The 18,585-nt window shown below is 49.7% G+C and overlaps 4 protein-coding genes across 5 annotated transcripts; 3 read left to right on the top strand and 1 right to left on the bottom strand.

Moving 5' to 3' along the window:
- Positions 1-2,280: 2,280 nt before the first annotated feature.
- Positions 2,281-4,999, top strand: ONS95_004780 (uncharacterized protein; the record flags this gene model as incomplete). Its single annotated transcript, XM_058498157.1, has 2 exons — positions 2,281-2,466; positions 2,522-4,999. The coding sequence occupies 2 exons, from the start codon at positions 2,281-2,283 to the stop codon at positions 4,997-4,999; spliced, it is 2,664 nt and encodes an 887-aa protein (XP_058351667.1).
- Positions 5,000-5,563: 564 nt separating this feature from the next.
- ONS95_004779 (uncharacterized protein) lies at positions 5,564-8,823 on the bottom strand. Its single transcript, XM_058498156.1, has 2 exons — positions 7,727-8,823; positions 5,564-7,569 (listed from the first exon to the last, which is right to left on the bottom strand). Exons 1-2 carry the CDS (start codon positions 7,756-7,758, stop codon positions 6,018-6,020), a joined length of 1,584 nt encoding a protein of 527 aa, XP_058351666.1. The 5' UTR covers positions 7,759-8,823; the 3' UTR covers positions 5,564-6,017.
- A 16-nt stretch (positions 8,824-8,839) lies between these two features.
- On the top strand, positions 8,840-10,728 carry NNT1 (nicotinamide n-methyltransferase). Its single transcript, XM_058498155.1, has 2 exons — positions 8,840-9,495; positions 9,627-10,728. Exon 2 carries the CDS (start codon positions 9,758-9,760, stop codon positions 10,586-10,588), a length of 831 nt encoding a protein of 276 aa, XP_058351665.1. The 5' UTR covers positions 8,840-9,495; positions 9,627-9,757; the 3' UTR covers positions 10,589-10,728.
- Positions 10,729-10,817: 89 nt separating this feature from the next.
- Positions 10,818-18,505, top strand: ONS95_004777 (uncharacterized protein). Of its 2 annotated transcripts, XM_058498153.1 has the most exons (12): positions 10,818-12,530; positions 12,577-12,661; positions 12,797-12,962; positions 13,015-14,868; positions 14,936-15,059; positions 15,131-15,760; positions 15,811-16,153; positions 16,203-16,662; positions 16,714-17,448; positions 17,510-17,539; positions 17,595-18,176; positions 18,243-18,505. In XM_058498153.1, exons 1-12 carry the CDS (start codon positions 12,424-12,426, stop codon positions 18,431-18,433), a joined length of 5,307 nt encoding a protein of 1,768 aa, XP_058351663.1. In that variant the 5' UTR covers positions 10,818-12,423; the 3' UTR covers positions 18,434-18,505. The 2 variants fall into 2 exon arrangements, with proteins under 2 accessions (XP_058351663.1, XP_058351664.1); XM_058498154.1 differs by having other exon boundaries at positions 17,510-18,176.
- Positions 18,506-18,585: the final 80 nt, after the last annotated feature.

The raw sequence follows: 18,585 nt of genomic DNA, 5'->3' as shown, positions 1-18,585 counted from the left end.
ATCAGAAGCAGTAAGTCAAATGAACTTCCAGTCTTTCCAATCTCATCAAACTCTGCTGTTGACCATCGATCAATGGAATTGTCTATTTATGTATCAGATATCGGGAAATTTGTAAGGTACTTTGTAATATCTTACTGGGCTGGGCATGCATACAACCGTCAGGGCTCACCAATTTTTGGGTCGCCGCGGGAAGTAAAGAAGGAGGCGCAGAAGAATGGAAGCTTTTCTCTAGGTAGAGTTGACGAGAGACTTGCGACTTCCGGAGCAATCAACTGGGCTGTCTCGCAAAGGGTATCGGCCGAATCACAACAGAGACGGTCTGGAAGAATACACAAAGCATGAAGACGTCAGCCTTATGAATAAGGACCCATGCCCGTGAGGCTAGGGAACGACTAGCAATATCGTCTAATCCCTCCTTTGAGGGCTGTCAGTCGTTGACTTTGACGAGCAGGATTGCTTACCTGGGTCCTGGATCCAGGATCCTATTGCAGCAGGAACGAGAAGAAGCATCTAATCAAATGACTCGAGCTTGACTACTGCAGCAAGACGCCGTCGTTCCAAAGTATGCACGTCTCATAGCTGGCGTTATGACAAGTTGTCTCTATTCGTGGTTGGTACGCAGCCCTGTAGCCCTACGGCACCGCCGTGTGCTCGCTTCGGCAAGGTGTGATTAGGGGGAACAACACCCAGAGACTGGAGATGTTTCCCCCACTATCACTATGTCGTCTAATAATTTGATGGGCCCAGGTCGTCCAAGTGCTGACCAGATCTCAAGCATGGCTTTCGATCTCAATGAGTAATACTCTAATGTGCGGCCGACCTTCCGGATTCATGGCACTCCATATAAATTGCGCAAGTTATAGGGGCAAAAGCCACAAAAGATTGGAAATGTCTCCTTGAAGTACGCAAGGGATCGTACTTGTAGCCAATCAGCCGCAGAGTCTCGGCTTCAACTTAAGACATGGGGGAAAGTCGTGGTCGTGGATGTGGATGTGGCAGAGCCCGCAAGCACGGAAGAACTTACGAAGAATCTCTCCGTAAGCCATCCAATGGTTTGCCCGCAACACCGTGTTCCTAGGATGCGTCGGGTCGTTCCATCACAAACACCAACCGAGGCCTGACTGAAATCCACCACGGCCGCATGCATCCTCTCGTCATCCAGTGACATCCATATCCATTATCATAATCAGCCGTGACATGACATGACTGACAGCCTGGTGATCGGCGTGAAGTCGAGACCGCAGTCAGAACTGAGATTTGGGTTCTTGGGACGCTGTACTGTACGTCCACTGCAGGTCTGTCTGTGTGATGAGGTGAACCACAGCACTGGTATTTTGAGAGCACACTGCACACTGCACACTGCACACTGCACACTGCACACTGCACACTGCACACTGCACACTGCACAGTGCTGGGGAGTTGAGCCTGAGGGGGGAGAGGATGAGCACAACCTGGAGGACGACTGGACTTGAGGTAGAGAGAGGCTCAGAGCAGGGCTTGGTCCCTAGTAGCCGAACATCCCTCCCTCCCTCCCCTCCTCTGCTGATATTTGGCCAAGCCAAGCCAATATTTCCCTCGCTCTGACCTTCTTGTCACATCATATCATATCATATCATATCATATCATATCATATCATTTACCATTAGCAAGTCCTCGAATACTCGTCATGACTGCCCTCTGAATGTTGTAAAGGACTATCTGTATCCAATCCATCGAAGATGTTCCGCGAGCGCCATGTGTCTCCAGATGTGTTACATCCGGCAGTTCTAAGCCACCAGGCTCTCCAACTCGTGGATCTCTCCTTTCCCCTCCCACACCTCATCGAATGATCCAACCCCGTTACCAAGACGTGCCCCGGCTCACCGTTCCCAAATCCCACGATTCGCTGGCGCGGAGGTACAGGGCATGACCGGTGCTGATTCGTTCTTTCGGGGCACCCAAGGACGTCGAACTTCGGCGGGACCGACACAGACCACAGCCCACAGCCTAGCGAGAGCCCTAAATCTCTAAGTGACAGCACTAGGACCCCCAAACCCCAAACATAGATGGTACTTATCAACTCTTCTCCTCCAGAACCTCACGCATCATGTCCAACACTCGTTATGCACCTCTTGAATGTCCCATATCCAACTCCAGATTAATTTTTGGCCCTACTTCCTAACGCCGCTGATTACACATATGCACTCGCCGATCCCTGATCTGATCCATGTTGCAGCTTCGACGATCCCGAGAGCTGCTTATGGGCACTGCTGCAGTACCTACTGAACATTATTTCTAGTCATGGCCAACCACTCTGTGCAACATCCTTCGAAGATGGACTCGCAACACACTGTTCAGTATCCTCCGGTAATACAAGCATACCCGACCGAGCTGTATCGACGGTCATCTTCTTCGGATGAGAGCCGGCTTGTGAAAAAGCCGCGTGCAAGTAAGCCCAAGGTCAAGTCTGGATGCGTGACTTGTAAGGTGGGTGGCCAATTCAAGATGCACTGCTCAAAGACGATGCTGATGATCCACGCAGGCTCGGAGAGTTAAGTGCGATGAGACAAAACCCCATTGTCTCCGATGCCAGAAGTTTGGAAGAATTTGTGACGGCTATACTCCTGAGCCAGCACAGTCCCGTGGATTGAGTCAACTTCAACCGCGAATTCCGTCTAGCAGTCTGTACGGCCCAAGCGTAGCTATCCATGCCACAGAAGAAGAGCATAGATACTTCCAGGTGTTTACTGAACGTACAGCCCACGAATTGTCAGGCTTCTACGACCCAACCTTCTGGACGAAGCTTGTCCTTCAGGAAAGTCACAGTGTAGCAGCCATCCGACACTCAGTCATCGCTCTAGGTGCCCTCAACAAGAGCTTGGAGTCTGCCCCAGGACCCAATCTGAAAGTCAATGTTATTCAGAGTATCGACAAAAGACATCATGAGCAAGCTGTCCTTGCACATCTCAAAGCTATCCAGTCACTCAATAGCTATATATCCTCGTCTGGTTCACCACAGCTGAGAAATGCTCTCATTGCATGCTTACTATTCGTCTGCTTCGAGACATTCCAAGGTTGCTATGCATCCAGTGTTCAGCAAATCTATGGAGGACTGAAAATCCTCCGAAGCTATTACATGGGCAAGCCGGGTTCGCGGCCGTGGATCCCTCGGAGAGGCGCCGTTGACTCATTGAGGTTCAAGTCCGGCCATGTAGCTAAAGTCTCCAATAGTCTTCAGACACGAGAAGGTTGCGATAATGTTTCGAAGGATAGAGCCATTGCTCAACACGTCGAGGATTACCTAGAAAACGAGAATTATTCTCGAACGGACCTGACAGACGAGAATTCCAACCTCATAGCAGCGTATCCCCGTGGAGATCTGGCCAAGTCACTTGTACATGATCCGGAATTCTTAATTCGCCACATGGGCGGAACAGAGTTCCAGCAAACCCCAGTGCAGAAAGACCAACAGAAAAGGAGTTCACATGCCCCATTGATGCCATCTCCAATGGAGCGACAGTTCAGTGAGGGCAGATCATCGGCAGGAAACCCATCACCAGAAGCCTTGACTTACTGTGGCATGAAACAGCTTTCCAGTTCTAATCCGACGACACCAACGACATACACCCCTCCTTCAACAGCTCCTCCGACCCCATCGACACTCATCCCCGTGCCATCACAGAACTCAACTGCCGCACCAGCCCCAATCACAAGCCGGAAACGTCCTCTCGCTTCTCGAAGTCCAACTCCTGTGCCTCTTCTCCAAAACGACCTCACCATCGAAGAAGTTCTCATACAATCGTTCGTCCGCCTCGACGGATCTGGTCTCTTCTTCGGAATGGTACCTGGAATCCCCCCTTTAGTCTGGGACACGCATCAAATCTGGCACCTCCCCATCCCCGCTGCCCCCTTCACCCACTTCCCCACTGCGCAACGATGCTGGGACTTTCTCATGGACCGCACCCTCCAGTTCTACCGCCGCACTCTGTTCAATAGACGCTACGCCCCCTCGACAAGTGATCCCCCGGCCCTAATAACAAAACAATACAACATGCACACCAAGCAACTCTCTCTGTTCGATAAAGCCTTCGCACCTCTCCTCAAAACAGCCATCCTCCCAGACGGTACCGTCACCAATGCCGCCGCTCTCATACTCTCTCTCAACCTAAAATGTACCGCCATAATGCTCGCCACCGTACAAAACGAATCAGAAATGCTCTACGACGATTACATCGAGGATTTTGCATATATAGTACGCACATGCAAGAAAATCGTTGCGGAGCAAGACTCCCTCCACCTGCCGCGCAACACACGCTTCAGCTTCGACACCGGAATCGTACCACCTTTGCACGTCACAGCTAGTAAATGCCGCAACCCTGTCATCCGTCGTGAGGCCATCGCGCTCTTGTTCTCAAGTCCCAGACAAGAAGGCATGTGGGATGGTGTGCTCAGCGCGCGAATTGGGAGGTGGCTGGCTGGGTGCGAGGAAGATGGCTTACCTGAGCCGCCGCTACCGTCACCATCTACTTCGACAAGTCCCGAATCTTCGACTTCGAGCGAGATGAGGAGTTATCCAAGCCCGCCACGTATTGTCGAAGATAAGCGCTCTGTTGGTGGCTGGGAGGCCGGACGGCGGATATCGGAGGTAGTGAATGAGATGCATGGTTCTAGCGATGAGTATGGTGCTGAGGCATACGGGCCGGGTGCGAAGCGGCATGCTCATTCTGGGTTTTTCAGCATCGGGGAGCAGAATGGGAATGGCAGTCTGAATGGCAAGGCAAATGGAAAAGCAAAGGCTGTGCCGAGCCGGAAGAAGAGCAGGACCACAAATGGGAATGCGAATGGGAATGGGAATATTAATGGGAGTGGGAGTGGATGGTACGTCCCCGAACAAAATAGAGTGCAGTTGATGGTTGTGGATTTCCATTTGCCAGAGAGGTATATCAAGGTTAAGTGCCAGAGAGCACTGCCAGGGAGAGACGGGAAGAGGGAGGAGAGGGAAACGGTCATTGCTTGGTAGAGAGCAGTGAAGAGAAAGACGGGGAAGAGATGAATAGCGCAAAGTCAGGAGACTGAATCAATCGAGGCTCAGAAAAGGGTGAAATGAAAGCGCATGGGAAGGGATTTTCATACAGCTGCCCAGCTTCCTGGGCTGGGTTGTCAGCAAAAAGGGGCGCAGGCGGAGGACATGTGTACGATATGGTGTGGGAGACAGGCGCATTTTGGTGCATGATATAAGTAAGATTGACTATATCCGGACTCGGAGTTTTTGGATGGGTTACTCAATTGCGCTTTCGCTAGCTGTATATTTGGAAGGGAAGACAGAGAATTGAATTGCTCCCTTACGGCGAGAGGGACACAATTGCTTGCGCCCTGGGCTTTACATACTATACCTCGCTGCATAATAGCTGGCAAGCGCTTTGGTATACAATTTTGAAGATGTATTCAATCATTTGAGCAATGTGAACAATATCTGAAAGAAAATCTAGTCTGGTGGATCCATGCGTGTCAATCGCTGTTGTCGCGTGCCCATTTCCAACGATTTTCTCTGCACTTTGAAACCAAGTCACAAAAACGAACTTGCTTCGAAAACAGTTATCATTGATCCCAACGACTTTTGCAACGTAACATCGCAGTCGGACTTTTTGATTTTTTTCAATCACACTACTATCTAAACTATGAACAAAACTTTCATGTGACCGGCAAGAGCAAGAGAGAAAGGGTATCTTTGATTCAGAAACTGCCCGCCCATTTCCCATTTCCCTTTTACTGGTCGCTGTACCAGAATTAAACGAATTAGAAGCCCATTTTATGTCCACCCATCCATTTATTCCTCCCATAATAGCCCAGCCCAACCTGTATATGCAATGCAATTAGTGAGACGACATGCCAGTCAAGTCTCATAGTTTGGCTAGGTATTGGCAAATAGCAAATTCCCAACATGCACACACATTTAGTTACTCCCAAGTCGTCAACGCCGGTAAATGCTTGCATCCATGAATATCAAGTTCAAAGAAAAATATTGCGATCCTTCTAGGTCACTCCGGAAGTGGTGCCTCAGGTGCTTCAGCTGCCGTAAGGACTGAAGGAGGAACACTGGTTTTATGTATCTCGCACCCAATACACTGGCAATCGTCACCGCAGGGACAGCCCGCATCATCACCGATACACGGTATAGGAGGTTGTCGATGGATCGTGCAACCTAGACACTCGCAATCGTCGCCGCAAGGACAGCTTTGCGTGTCACCTCCACAGCCGTCGCCAGAGAATGGATAGCTGACGAAGAAGAAGTCCGCGGCGGAGTAGTTCTGCTCTTCGCCGTTGGCCGACGTAGTGCTTGAGGGTGTATGTGCTGTAGGCGACGCAACTGTGTCCGCTACAGGCTGTGTAGTTGGCACGCCGTTTCCGTTGACACTTCCATTTCCGTTTATGGCTCCATTGCTGTTGGTTGGGTGGTGGCCGTTTGTGTACGGCTCATTGTTGACGTGTTCCATGGAGAGGTTATAGGCTGAGCGGACGTAGTCTTGGGTAGCGTCGTTGTATGGGTGGGCGGCGCAACCGACACATTGGCATCCATCTCCACAACCGCATGTATGCACGGTATCAAGCCCAGGGCCAAGAGGTGTATCGAATGGTAACTGACCTGGTGGGAAGGGAACTTGAGTATAGTTATTTGTTTGCAAGCTTTGTCGCCATGCGGTTGGGTGGAGTGGATTCTGGAAGGAGCCGTAGGTGGCGGGGTAAGTGAAGACAGTCGGTTGGAAATGTATACCGTTATGGGGTAGCATTTGATGCGCCATCTGTGGTGTTGCTTGTGTTGACACTGGTTCGAGTTTTGGCTTGACTTTAGAGGAACAGCAACTTGAAACCTTTGGAGCAAGTTCTCGAGGTTCTGATACTGAACTTGTACTCGATGTGTGACTATGGCCGTTGGTCTTGTTACCGTTCTGTTTGGGAGCACAACATGATCCTCCATTGGTCACCGCGACTTCTGCGATAGGTTCCGTAGCTTCCATATATGAGCCTCCATTCGTGAATTTGCCAGAGTCTCGACTATTAAAAGGTACAGGCGTGGCTAAAGGACTCTCCATGAAATGATCGAGTCCATTATGTACCCCGCCATTCATGTAACCATTAGTCCCGTTGTAAATGCCCTGCGGATGAGGCTGTATTGGAATGGCATAATGATGTTGTGGATATGGCGGCGCAAACCCAATCATTTGTGGAGCTGGAGCGGGAACAGCATAACCATTGGAGTAGGTCACCGGGATGCCTTGTGGTCCATGTATGTTTATTTGAGTCGGATCCATCCTTTCAAGGCCTGCCGTGGAAGACGGTTTCCTACTAGGCGGCGGTCTGCCAGCTTTCTTGTCGATTTTAAATACAATCTTGGATGGTGAAGTGGGATCAGCGGCACAGTGGCATGCTTGCTTTCGTGGAATGGCAGCAGTTACACTGCTACAACCACACGCTTGATCCTGGGGATGTGGGCAAGCGCTTAATGGTCGTCCTGGTTTCCTCACTGGTACCATCAATCTCTCGTTCGCATGGGTACATTTCGTGGATCGATGGCCTCGGATACATGGCTCACTACAGAAATAGGATCAGCATGTGCTCACAAGAACGACGACAACAAGAGCCTATACGCAAGACAACACAGGTCGTCGGCGACATCAATGAGGCTCCCGGCGCAAACAAAAGAGCTCAGCCGTGCCAAGCATCCACAATGAGGGGGGCAAGCACATACCAGGCCATCTTCATTCCATTGATTAACGGCATCTCGACTGGTGGGCGATCGCCGCAGAATAGGTTTTCGTAATCGGTAGGTCGGTACCAGTAGATAAGGCAAGGTAAGGCAAGCTGCACAAGTTGACGAAGTCGAAATAGGCTCGAGGTTCTCGGAAGATGCTGTCAATACCCTCGGGTCGCCGCAGCCTGCATGAACTGGCACTGGGGACCGGCGCAATGAGGCTGTATGAATCCAGGCAAGCGAGTGTTCCAGAAGTCCTGTTCTTTCCTGACCTGGTACCAGCGTCTGGCGCGTCTGCGGGTGATCTAGATCCTAAATCTTCTTGATCAGCGAGGTGGAAGGGACTCGTATGCGATAATCGTTGAATCAGTGTTGGAAACGGCGGCCATAGGACGGACGATGTTGGAGGGACGAGGGAGGACAAAGAGGGGATTTGCGCTGATTAATTGGAAGGGGGGAGGGAGTCGGCAGCGGATTTCAAAGAGGTAGGTAGGTAGGTAGGTTTCTTATTTGCAGATGGGGACCTGGTTGGGTGTATTGTAGTGGGATAGATCCGAGCTCATGGGACTGGTCGTTGAGTTGAGTCGGGATCGGACAGCGAGTGTCAATTCGTCTGTCTGTTGACTAACTTCGTAAGGATGGTGTGAAACTCGGCGGTGGACACATAAAATTCACAAGACCCCGCCGGTCTTTTGGTTTCTTGTGTCCGAGGTGGGCGATGGAGTCCAGCGTCTGGTGGGGGAGGGGAGGGGAGGGGAGGGCTTGGTGGACGTGGGAGAGGGAGAGTTAGGAGAGTTGGGATCATGGTAAGCATTTGATGTGATGGCTGATGGCCGTGAAGGTAGGTAGACAAACGCAAGGTCAGAGGCAGTCCAACTTGAGCAAGTTCTTCGGGGTGTGATTGGCGAGAAAACGCCACACCCGCAGGCCTAGCGAGTCAAGAAGGGACCCTGCCCTGCCCTGCCCTGCCCTGCGATGCAGCCCGGGAGAAGGCTACGGCATGGCTGAGGATGTCTGCGAAGGAAAGGTTGCTAAGGTCGGAATCCTGATTGCATATCAGATGCTCGACTCGTCTCGTGGTCTGTAGACGGACGATCTGTAATTGGGATCATCTGATCTAAGACATATCAATTGCTATACCTAGATCTGACCTTGATATCCGACAAAGAAGCAAATCTCGTCTTTGAAACAAGTAAGGCTGGGAAGAAGAACGGGCATCGTTTGTAACGTAGCTCGCCCCCTAGGTCCGAGGCACGGGCGGAACATCAGCAAACATTGATAGGCTGGTCCTTACAGGGCTGCCGTGCCTTAGCCTTATCTAATCGGGGGGTCGGCGGGGTTGGTTGGAGGGGTCAAAACACTTGTGTTCGCGATCCAGATGACAATAGGCTATGAGCAGTTGATACTCGAAGGAGAAGAGAAGAGAAGAGGAAAGATCTCATGAGAGCATGTTCGTCGTGCCCTTGTACTGTGACTTAATTGCCCACGCACTTGCGGGAAGCAATACTTGTATACCTACACAGGGGTCTCGGAAACCCGCAGGGAAGGTTGAGCTAGTCCACCTGTCCACCTCCCACCAAATGCTCGCTTAGAAAAAACATCAAAACTTCTTTCCTTCTTCGGACTTCGGAGTATTTTGAGGCGACAGCAATCAAACAGACATTGAATATACTACCACGGTAAACAGAATGTTTATGGTTCAATACAATTTGCACGTATGTACAGACTCTAATTTGGCTATCCACAAAAGCCAGGTATCATCACATGTAAGCTCCAAAATCCCACCCCTCAAGGTGCAGCAGACTCCTAAGGCCCAAACCCTTCTATCTCCATGTGTCGGTCCTGACAGACGAAACGAAACAACGAGTTGGACTCAATGAAGCTAACATGACTCCAGCCAGCCTTGAGAGCCTGAAACATCTTGCGGGTACCTTGTCCTCCACCTACCCACGTGATTCACCCGCAACCATCAGCTCGCCTATTCATCAACACATCAACAGTCTAAGCTTCTCATTCAAGGCTCTCACAATGACATCTCCTTCCCAAGACGACATTCTCTCCGACGACGGCGGCGGTCTCGACCTCTTCACCGAACCCGCCGACTACTACCCTCCCTCACCCACCCCCACAACAGAAACCCACACTCTCCTCTCGGGCCGCACCCTTACCGTCAACCTCGTCGGGCACAACCCTCTCTGGGGTCACCACCTCTGGAACGCCGGCCGTCTAATCTCCACCTATCTCGAGAAGAACCCTTCTCTGGTGAAAGACAAGACGGTACTGGAGCTTGGCGCGGGAGCGGGATTGCCGAGTTTGGTGTGTGCGGTGCTGGGGGCGAGGAAGGTCGTTGTGAGTGATTATCCGGATCCGGATCTGGTGGGGAATTTGTGGGGGAATGTGGATGCGTTTTATAGTGGGGAGAAGGGCGTAGAGGACGGGAAGAGAGAGGAGAGGAAGTTGGTTGCGGAGGGGTATTGTTGGGGGGCCGATGTAGCCCCGTTACTTGCTCATCTTCCTAAAAGCGAGAAAGGGGATGAGGCGAAGGGTTTTGAGGTGTTGATCTTGGCGGACCTATTGTTCAACCACTCGGAACATGGGAAGTTAGTCTCGACGATTGAGAAGACGCTGCTTAAAAGCGAGGATGCTAAAGCACTAGTTTTCTTTACGCCATATAGACCGTGGTTATATGAGAAGGATATGGCGTTCTTTGATCTGGTGAGGGAGAAGGGCTTTGTGGTGGAGAAGGTGTTAGAGGAGAAGATGGAGAAGGTTATGTTTGTGGAAGATAGGGGAGATGAGGAGTTGAGGAGGACGGTGTTTGGGTATGTAGTTAGGTGGAAGTTCCTATTGGGAAGCTGATTTAGGATAGGAGCTCGATTGGGTAGATTGTGATGTACTCTGATGAGAAGAAATCACAATATGTATTACCTGCATGAGTTCAATTGTCTCTCCTTTGTATAATAAAATATCCAGATATCATGCTTTGAACTCGCTCCCTTGTAATTGCGTGTCAGTGGTACAGTTAATGGAGCAATTAGTCAGCACCCGATATCCTCTTCAAAGCTCTCAATAGCGGAGCCTTCACGTTGTTCAAGTCCGGAACGTTCTGGAGACAATATTGAAAATGCAGCCTCAAACCAAGCAATAAATTGAGTCAATACTCACATTCTCTTCCTGCAGTCTACAGAGCAATGCACATTCTGGTCCAATTCTGCACGGGTTTGTGGTACAACAGCAAGCTGCAAGGCACCGAAGCGCACGAGCATCCCGCCACAAAGAGAACCTACAGGTTTCAACTTCTCCCCCAAGAGCTGACGACTCTCAACTTAGACATCCAGAGGCCATAGCAATTCCACCCGAACGCCTCAAAGCTTGATTCTTACCCCTCGCAGCAAAGCCGTCGCACTGCCAGCATGCAATCCTCCCGTAACATTCTGTATTCGCAGCGCCACAAAAGCTTGGCCAGCGCACAGCTCTCCTGGCCAGAAGCAGTCTCACCAGCACCAACTTTTACCAATGCTTTCTCTGTGAAGCTGAACCTTCCTGGGCGATAATTTAGTTCCTGAGCTCGTTGTCGTGGCCGAAAGCCCTGCGGCGTAAAGAAATTAAGAGGCGTTGCAAGTTCACTTCTCGATGGTCAGCCGTGGCGTCTTTGGTGAGATTGCACGGCTAGCTATGACAGATTGGAGTCGACGCCTCACGAGAATTTTCTCCTGGGGACACGAGGACCGCGACAAGGTCTTTCCGTGTCAAAGCAGCTTCGAGGGGAAAGTCGATTAAGTCGTCAAGTTTGCGTTCCTTGAGCGTGTAACACTTTGGCTGCAAGAACCCGAGACTCGCTAGGTGGCTGCCATGCAGGTTATCAAGTCTGTTGCTTTGGGCTAGATTTTTAAGCCTCTCGGAATTTCTTTCGTGATATATAATTCTGGCTTGCATTTCTACTTGGCTTCATTTATCGATGGTCTGTATGCGGCTCATCGCCAATTTATAGTCATGTCGTGGAGTGCTGCATAGCTCCAAGCTGGATTATTCAGGGGCTGGACGTCCCTCCGAATTGGCGAATCGGGAAGCTGCTTCTGAATATAGATCTTGGAAGCATCTTCGTGCAGCCAGAAGCCTTGGTTCCTTACCTGATCTGGCACTCAGATCGATCTATCTGTGCCTTCCCTTCCTTATCGTTACAATGAGGCTTGCTGCAGCACCTGCAGTAGTCATCATTTCCTCTGCCACCGGGGAACGGCATGGCATATCAAGATTGAGCTAACCTCTTCCTCGGCACCTCCCTCCAAGTTTCCTGGGTGAACGCCTTTCATTGTTCTTTGCCATCTCAATTATCGTGGATTTTCGTTGACTTCCATCTCCATCTTGCATGTTCAGAGCGCGTACTTCGATGTCAAGGATTTATCAAGCAGGTATCCGCTGTTACTCGACATGATCAACAACGGTCTTCCCTTCGTCTTTACTTTCTTTGTTTGTTGTTCAAAACTCGACTCGATACGATTATTAGTGACCTAATCACAGCTTCATCGCTCGTCCGCGTGCGTTATGAAGTTAGCCATACCATCAAACATCTAGTTGTATCTCCAGTGATTCAGTGTGGCAAAGCTCACCCGTCCTGGAACCACACTCGTTTTATAACTTGATACTCAGCATCTCCCACAGTCATTACCTGGTGCAGGCTACTCACACTCATTATGCGCTTCTCAATACTAATCGCCGCGTTGGCGATGGCACGGCACTCATTCGGGGTTGCATCTTATGATGAATACCGTGATGCCGATGCCTCGCAATCCGGCTACCTGTAAGACGAAGCTCCAATTGGATCAAGTGGTAGCTAACACTGAAAGACCTAATCATAATATGGATCCGAGTATCGTCGATTCTTCAGCTTTTGGGCAAATCTGGAAAGTTGCATTCAATCCGAAGGAACAGGTTCGTCTCATCTCCTAAGCACTTGTCAACTCGCACTGTCAGACACAACTTGCCTTTCCAAAACCGCCGAGGTGGCCTTGTATGTTTGCTATCGTTTCTCCGTTATTGGCTAACACGAGACATGTCACTGTTAAGTTCTATGCAAAGCCTTTGACATACACACCACTTGCAGGAGGTCCTCAACTTCTGTTTATGGCATCGAGTCAAAACTGGATCCGCACATTGAACGCCAAAACAGGAGCTTTGGTCAACTCTCGTCAAGTCAACACCCCCTTCTTGCAGTCAGATATTGGGTGTGCAGGTAATACCTCCAGATACGTTTTCATGCCCGATTGGAGTCTCACAATTAACAGATATTCCTAATACCATTGGAATCACTGGTACACCTGTGATCGACCCCGCTACAGATATTGTCTACTTCTTCGCGAAAACATATATCCCTGACCTCCGCGTTCCTGGAAACACTGGAACACCAAATGGAGTCTACTACTTCCACGCTGTCAACATCAACACGCTTGCCGATGTCTATCCACCTGTACTTATTGATGGCTCTGTGGCAGACAACGATCCAAGAAAATATTTCCATGGCGGCGTCATCTTACAGAGACCTTCCCTCACTCAAATAGGATCAGTTGTCTACGGTGCCTTTGGTGGCCACTGTGATCTTTTCAACTACACAGGAATAGTCCTTGGTGTCGATATCAAAAAGGCCAAAATCGTCACGCAATTTGCAGTTGAAAGTGGTCCGCTCACTGCTCAAACCAACAATCTGCTCCAAGGTGGAGGTGGTGGAGAGGCTGGGATATGGATGAGTGGGATGTCCCCAGCAACCGATGGCCAAAGACTCTTTGTCGTCTCTGGCAATGGTGTCGGCCATGAGAACTTCGGTGCCCCTGCTTCAGGCTCAAGTGGATGTCGAACTCTGGGAGAGTCGGCTATCGATCTAGCAGTTGATTCTTCGACGGGAAGATTAGCGTTGGCTGATTACTTCCAGCCATACGACTACATCAATATGGATGGAAATGATCAGGACTTTGGCGCCGGTGGACTTGTTCTCCTCGACCCGTCAACATTCTCTGGAGGCAGTATCGACAAAATAGCTGTGACTGCTGGAAAAAACGGGAAAATCTATATCCTCAATAGTAACAACCTTGGAGGATACAAGCTTGGAGCTGGCCAGACAGACGGTATTATCCAGACTATTCCCACAGGTAAATCTGTATTTGGTGCTGCCGGCTCTTATCCTCTCGAAGGCGGATATATCTACGTGACACCAGTTGGATACCCCACATACGTCTACCAACTTGGGTTTACTTCTGGAGGTGTACCGCAATTCTCAAAAGTTGCGGAGACCAATGAGATATCTGCTGGGCGAGTTGGGGTTGGTGTTCCAACAATTACGTGTCTTGATGGCCAACCTGGAACTGCAATCCTCTGGATGACTGATCCCGACGCGGGCATAAGAGCTTGGTATGCTGTCCCAGAGAATGGAGTCATGAAAAACATTCCATTGCCCCAGATTGGAGGAGCAAACAAATTTCAGCGGCCTGCTTTTGGCGACGGTCGTGTCTACACAACAGATGCTAATGGCGTTCTTTATTGTCTCGGTTCTCCCGTCAATTTACCGCTGAACTGTACCTCGCCGGTAGACTTTGGTCAAGTCGCCCTCGGGGCTAAGGCGACTCGAGTTGTCAATTGTACTGCAACTGCTGCCATCACTTCTCTCAATGGTCTCGATATCGAAAACGACTACTTCCGTGCAAGTAACGCAAGTCTACCAAAGGGTCCCCTTGCCGTTGGGGCGAAATTCTCCATTCCCGTCACTTGGGATCTCACCAATGTCCAAGTCACCAGCAACGACAATGCATCATACAGTAATGTTGTTCCTGGAATTAAGAGCACTCCACTCACTCTCTTCACGACGAATGCAGTTCCTGGTTACGCAACCGTCTTCCCAATCTCGCTGATAGGAACGCAAGTATCCACAAAGCCATTCCTTGCTGTCACTCCATCTACCGTCGATTTTGGTGGCATAATCGTGTTGGACCCCAACAGCATTGAGCCAAACTCAGGTGTTGTTACCATCGCCAATAAAGGACTGAGCCCGCTCACTATCCTTGGGTACGCTTACACGAATGAGAAGCTACAAAATTCGCCAAAGTATGTGAACAGTACAGTCAAGAATGGCAAGTGGGATATGGGACCAGGTATGTTTGTCTTACATCAGCACTCCAAACAACCTACAAGGCAGTATTGATGTCTAAATTTTATTAGGGTTTTCTGCTGTCACTCTTCCTGCAATTGGAAGCAAGATTGCAGCAAATAAGGCCATCTCTATTGATGCTGCATTCTTTCCTACAGCAGGGACTGGGGTCTACAACACTTATTGGCAAATTTGGTAAGCATGGTCGTTATCAAGCATAGCTCTTGCTGCGATAAACGTAAGGATACTTTACTGACTCGTTGAAGGTCGGACGGTGGGTCAGTAAGCGTTACTCTCGAGGGATCAGCATCTACGGCACCAGTTGCGAACTTTTCGATCAGTAATGGTCATGGGGGATGGTTACCTCAGACCAATCTACTCATGGATTTCGGCAAAGTTGCCCCTGGAAGCTCATCATCACGCGAAATCCGTCTTTGCAATAATGGAGGATCATCTCTGCAAATCTCCAAGAGCAAGCCTCCATATGGCGTGTTCCACATTAGCGATCCTACGATGCTCCATGAATCTCAACTGATCGCCACAGGAGCCTGTGCATATGGCGAGGTTCTGTTTGTCGCCAACACGGAAGAGTACAACCAACCGGACCTCACTCTCAATAACAGCTGGACTCTCAATGCTAATGATCTTACTTGGGGCGTACATGTCATTGAAATCACCGGCACGGTTATCTCTAACAAAGTTGGGCCGCTCAATTCTACTGGGGCCACCGTGTATCAGTATCTTGGCTGCTTCAAAGAGAGCACTAGTGGACCACGACTGTTTCCAAATGAGCCTCTTGGCCCAAGCGATAGCAACAGCAATGGAATTTGTCAAACTGCGTGTTTTACAGCAGGCAAGTATGCTTTCGCAGGTACAGAATTTGGGACAGAATGCTGGTAAGACTGACCGGACGAAAGGCTTTGGGTATGCTTGTTAACTCACTTAGGTGCGGCAATACTCCACCTCCTTTGGCAAGTTTGGATCCCACCGATACACTATGCAATTTTGGCTGTCCAGGTGATTCCAATGATCGATGTGGAGCGACTGGCTATGTCTCTGTCTTCTACGATCCCACGAAATATGTCAAAGGAACAGACCCAAGTCTATATGGCCCGCAAGTCCCGAAGCAAGTTGGAAACTACGACTACTTGGGGTGTTACAGCGAGGCAACTAATGGCCGTGCATTGAGTGACAAGACGCCTGCTGAGCCTGCAGGTGGATTTACTCTAGGAAGCTGCATGACAGCGTGTCAAGGATATACTTACTGGGGAATGGAATATGCGAACCAGGTAGGTTAGGGATTCTCCATTCATCTGACTTGCACTGATATGAATCAAGTGCTATTGCGGAAATATACTCGGTGCTGGTTCGGTTAATCAAACCAGCTCGAACCCCTCAATAAATGGTTGTAACATGGTCTGCAAAGGCGATTCGCTTCAGTGGTGTGGAGGGGGAGGTCGTCTTAACCTGTACATGCTAGACGGTAAAAAACCTGTGCCAACCAGCACCGTTAAGTCCAGCATTACGACAAAATCAGTATCTACAGGTGTCTCAACAAGCTCGAAGCGTATTTCTAGCTCTTTAATAGCTACTGCAACGTCTGCGCCAACGCCGACCGGACCACTTACTGTCACGAATATTCCGGGATGGTCCTACCTCGGCTGCTATAGCGAAGCCACTACCGGACGTGCTTTGAACAGTCTCCTCCTCCCTATATCTGGTCCTAATACTGATGTTGAGACCTGTGGTGCAGCATGTGTAGGTTACAACTTCTTTGGAGTCGAATATGGACAAGAATGTGAGTCTTCTATTTCATCTTCTGCTTGCATGAACTGAATTTTAGCTCTAGGCTACTGTGGAAATGTGATTCGCAGCGGCAGCATCGCCCAAGAAAGTGCCGACCCAAAGGTCAACGGATGCTCAATAGTGTGTGCCGCCAATCCTCTTGAATACTGTGGCGGTGGAGGACGTCTAAATATCTACCAAGCTGCCCCAATTAGCAGCTCCGCGACTTCAGTCATATCAACCCGGCTTAGCTCGTCAACGGTATCCACGAAGTCATCGAGCAATTCGCGATCATCTTCAACAAGTTCGAAGACTAGTTTTACACTGCCGACCATCACTTCAAGGTCATCCACAAAGACTTCTTCCAGCAGCCTGCGTCTCTCCACGCCCAGCACTAGGCAAACCTCAAGTTCGAAGGTGCCCTCCAGCTCAGTGAAGCCCAGTTCGAGTAGTTCCAAGCTGTCTACGTCAATCACAAGCTCCTCCTCCAGTAGGTCATCATCTCTCAGCAGCTCCCTTTCTCGACGCTCCAGTTCGACCAGCTCGAAGGTTTCTACGGTCTCGGTCAAGACAAGTTCAGTTTCGTCCAAGTCATCTACGACAACTGTCAAGTCCTCCTCATCCAAGGTCACAACATTGACTCAAATATCTGCTACGAGGTCTTTATCAACGTCGAAGCTATCTACATCTTCCGTGACGAAAAATAGTTTGAGATCTGGTACAACGACTAAATCTTCCACAGCTAGTGTCAAGTCAACAACGGCATCAAGGAGCAGCACCACAACGTCGAAGCTCAGTTGTAAGTACAGATTAATAAAGATGTTCTTGTCTAGACGACGTAACTGATATTGTGCCACCAGCTTCTACAACTCTTCGCTCGACGACCACTGGTAACTTTCGCATTTCCTCACAATTGACTATGAACCAAGACTGATAGAAACTTAGCCTTCTCATCTTCCCGAACCTCGTCCAAAACTAGCTCATCCACGAAAGTCGCAACATCAACAGGTCCTCCTCCACTATGGACCGGAACACCGACCCCCGGACAAATGAGCGGCTCTTGGAAATATATGGGCTGTGCCAACGAAGTCGAAGGTCGCACTTTATCAGGAGCAGCCTATGCATCCGGTGACTCCATGACGGTTGAATCTTGTCAAGCATTCTGTGCAGCCAACAATTTCGCACTTGCAGGGATCGAGTATTCGTCAGAGTGCTACTGCCATAACCAGCTCACCACTCCCGCGACACTTGGCTATACTGACTGCACTATGCCCTGTGATGGGAATCCTCTTGAAGTCTGCGGGGGTCCCAGCAGACTTAGTGTGTTCAACAACACTGCCTACGTCTATCCTTCCCATCCTAAAAGCGTCGGGCAATACACATATCAAGGCTGTTACCAAGAAGCGCCTGCTGGTCGTCTACTTGAGGCGGTGATGTACACTGATGGGGCGAACATGTCAGTTGAATCATGCGTTGCTTTCTGCCAGTCGAACATGCCAGATGGAACTTATGCGGGCATTGAATACGGTACGTTCCCTATGATACTCCCTCAACCTCCCCTCATAAATTCACTTGCTGACCCAGGAAAAATAGCTAGCGAATGCTACTGCGCATCAACAATGCCAACTACAGCTGTGCAGGCAGCAAGCACGAGTTGTAGTATGTTATGTAGTGGAAATAATAAAGAATATTGTGGCGCGGGAGGCTTTTTGGATGTATATAAATACCAGCCGATACTGCTCAAGGATAGGAGATACGAGGAAAAGCATCTGCAGGCATTCTGAGTGGTCAGTATGAAAGAATTGCTTTTAGTGTAATTTAGAATAGATCAATAGACTAGTGGCTTATAATGCTGGGAAGCTTTACCTAACCCTTCACTCATTCAAATGTTCACGCGGATCGAACTTCGGGAATGAAATAATGCGAGGATCGTCAA

The sequence above is a fragment of the Cadophora gregata genome (assembly GCF_030347475.1).
Source record: "Cadophora gregata isolate MNR1 chromosome Unknown scaffold_15, whole genome shotgun sequence".
NCBI classification, from domain to species: domain Eukaryota; kingdom Fungi; phylum Ascomycota; class Leotiomycetes; order Helotiales; family Ploettnerulaceae; genus Cadophora; species Cadophora gregata.
This window is presented reverse-complemented; position numbering and strand designations above follow the sequence as displayed.